The 3,335-nt window shown below is 39.3% G+C and overlaps 1 protein-coding gene across 1 annotated transcript; it reads left to right on the top strand.

Moving 5' to 3' along the window:
- Window positions 1-2,306: 2,306 nt before the first annotated feature.
- On the top strand, window positions 2,307-3,317 carry LOC112465472. Its single transcript, XM_025033035.1, has one exon. It carries the CDS (start codon window positions 2,307-2,309, stop codon window positions 3,315-3,317), a length of 1,011 nt encoding a protein of 336 aa, XP_024888803.1.
- The last annotated feature ends 18 nt before the right edge of the window (window positions 3,318-3,335 follow it).

Here is a 3,335-nt window from a genome sequence, read left to right as displayed (position 1 = left end):
ATAAGTTTTCTGTTTATCCTTAGATGAAAGCATTCAATATTCGAATAATACCCGTAGTTTCCTCACCATTTTATCGTATAGTGATAACCAATCGCGTTGAACGTGTGTCGCGACTTTTAAAAACCCCTGTCACGTATATTGAGAAATATATCTTTACGTACCGGCGAGTTTCGCCGAGTTTTCCGAGCCGTTTTCCGCGTGCCCGCTTCATTGCGAGGATATCTTCCGCGCCGCTCTATAGCCGAGGGGAAAGATTTCCGTGGATTCCGATTCGGGGTTGCTGCATAGCCGGCAAAGTATTTCTGTGCCAGATGGTGCACGCGGCCGATCCCGTATCGACGGCCGGGATGAGTCATGTCAGATTTATGCCGTTCTGAACGTGGCGGGAATTCCGCCGAATTCTCGCGGATCGAGACTTCCTTATGACTGCACATGCACAAAGAGAATACTTTCGCGACATGTCCCATTCTTATCCTGTTCTCAGCTTAGTCCCAACTACGATTCTTATGTTGAATCTTATCAATATATATGTATGTATATATGTATAAATAATTATGATTATTTTCTTTGAATTTACGAATAGATATATTAATGGACATTATAATGCATTGATGAATGTGTCTACTATTATTGTCTTTTAATTTTTACATTTTTTATGTTTTTATTTTCTTACATTTTATATTTAATGTATTATATATATTATTTTAGTTTCATATCTCACAATCGTCTTAATCGTCATTTTGACAAAATTGTCATTTTAAATGCTCTTATTTTGCTTTTTGTCGAATTAATAGACACTAATAAATAATCAAAGTTTACCTAAATGTATCTATTTGTCAGTTACCGCTACATTATTCTATTTTTATTGTCCAACACTATTAAAAATAAAAATAATTTAACGCGAACACCTTGTTGCGGCTCTGTGCCCTATCGTTATTTATGTTTGATCAACCACGATCTCTCGTTAGACATGGAGTATAGACGTTTTTATGTTATATTGTATTATTTAATATATCAATACGTTTAATAGTAGAATCTTTTTTGGATTTTCTTAAATCCATTTAACTTGCGAATTGCTGATTTATACACACCTTCTTTTAGAATAATTATTACGTTTCAGGGAGAAATTAATCCCAACATTGAACACGCATTTCGAATTTTGGCACGCGGTTCAAGCCACTCGTTCGTTTGATCGTCCGCCGTCGGATTGTCTGTCGTCGACGCGAGTTTCATCGTCGTCGAGTTCTCTTAAGTCTCGCAATCAACTGAATCATTAGTCGCTCTTGCTCGTTTCTCTAGGATGTGCGCCTCTAGCCCGTCCGATCCAAACGGATGTGCAAGGCAGTACTGGGTGGATTTAATTAAATTCAAGACGACGCTCGATACCACCGGCGTTCTCTCCACCTTCCCGAAATATCACGAGGCATCGAAACTATTTCGCAGCTGAGATAGAGGCATATCTGAGTTATGTAATCGTTACGAACTCGATATATGTCTGAAATTTGTATAACATAATTATTGGTTGTGATTAAAGGAGAAAACATGATCGAATATTAAATAATTTACATATAAATCTTTATAAAAAAAGTTCTTTTTATAAGACATCTTATTTTTTATGACCGTTATTTCAAAAATAACATCTTTATTTAAGAGAGATTTAACCTTTTTTTCCTAAAATTTCTAGATACAAAAATTTTTTTTATAATGCAAATTATTATACTTGCAATATATATATTGTTACTTACACAATTTTTACTTTGCATAATTCTCTGATTAATCTTCTTTTTAAATGATTATTCACTGATTCTGATGCAGTCTGCTCTGTTTCGCACCAAGTTCTATTAGATTGTAAATTTTCTCGTCACGCGAGATTGCGGAGGTGATTCTATCTCGGCTTCAAAAATCTTCGTAAACAGGCTCGCCGTTGGCGTAACGGCGCTGAGAGAACGTAGCATGCAAATAGAATCCACCTGCACACACCTGCCTTGCCGCAACTTTCGCATTGGCTCTTATCGCGAGATGCCTTCTCATGAAAACCGATCAACATTGCGGCCCGTAACTTCGTCGGCTTTCATGTAATCGTTCCGCGGAGACTTGGTTAGATGGCGTGTTAGTGAGTGGATGTATGGAAGGATTGTGCGGTGTGATAAAGCGAATTGTGAGAAGATAGAGAATAGCGAAAGTGAGCGTAGAGTAGTGGATAGGTGGTTTGGAGGGCTCTGAATAAGGGCGAGTGGAGGCGGACCTAGGGGTAGTCGTTTTCATACGTATTTTGGCCGGGAAAAGCGAGCGGTAGCCGTTAGGTTATGGCGTCGCGTATCCCGACGAGCGCGGGAAGCGCGGGCGATACCGATAAAAGCGGTAGCAGCGGTAGGGCGGGTAAGGTAGGTAGGAGCAAGACCGACAGCAAAGCGGATAGCAAACAACGTAAACTTGAGATAGGCAAATCAGTGTCATTTAGAGATGAAGTGGAGATGAAACGTGATTTAGGTATATTGAGAGATGAAATGAAGGAAATGAGGGAACAGATATCCAAGGAGGTAGGTAAATTTGAGGAGATAAAGGAAAGTTTCGCACAATACGTAGAGGAAATAAAAGGTAAGGAAAGAAAAAACGAGGAAAGAATAAAGGGAATTGAAAATAAATTGTTTGAATTGGAAAATAGATTAGAGCGATGCGAGAAAGGTGAGACAGATATCGGTAGCGAAAGCGAAAGTCAAAGTCAGAGAAGTGTTAGCGAGAGCAGATTTTCTAGAAGGAGCAGAGGGGGAAGTAGCTATGCGAGATCCCTAGTAAGCGAAGGTGGGCTAAGTGACATAGAGGTAGGCAAGCTTAAGAGATGGATGAAAGATAAAGAAAAGGAAGATAGAAGGAATAATGTGGTAATTAGAGGGATAAATTTAGAACAAGAAAGAGACTGGAAGGAGTGGGCGCAGAATTTTTTAAGAGATAAATTAGGTGTAAGATGTAAAGTAATAAATGTGAGGAAAAGTGGTACGGTTACCGTAGTTAAACTGGAGGAGGAGGACAAGAAAGAAGTGATGAGGAATAAGTACAAACTAAAGGGTGGAAATATATTCATTGAAAATGATCTAACCTGGGAGGAAAGGAAGGTACAGGAAGAAATTTATAGGTGGGTTAAGGTACAGAAAAGTAATGGGGTAGATGTTAAGGCAGGTTATGCGAGAGTGAGAATAAATGGAGTGTGGAAATCGTGGGAGGAGGTATCGAGGAATTTGGAAGATAGAGACGGTAGTGGGGGTAGTCTAGCGGCAGGAAGGGATGAGGGGAGAGCAAAAGAAAATTTAGCGAAGTGAGCCAGAAGGTGGTAGAGA

This window comes from Temnothorax curvispinosus, unplaced genomic scaffold (assembly GCF_003070985.1).
Source record: "Temnothorax curvispinosus isolate PA1 unplaced genomic scaffold, ASM307098v1 QBEX01015221.1, whole genome shotgun sequence".
NCBI classification, from domain to species: Eukaryota; Metazoa; Arthropoda; class Insecta; order Hymenoptera; family Formicidae; genus Temnothorax; species Temnothorax curvispinosus.
This window is presented reverse-complemented; position numbering and strand designations above follow the sequence as displayed.

Bases quoted from the DNA above. Each gene is read 5' to 3' on its own strand.
- LOC112465472 (XM_025033035.1), top strand. From the start codon at position 2,307: ATGGCGTCGCGTATCCCGACGAGCGCGGGAAGCGCGGGCGATACCGAT.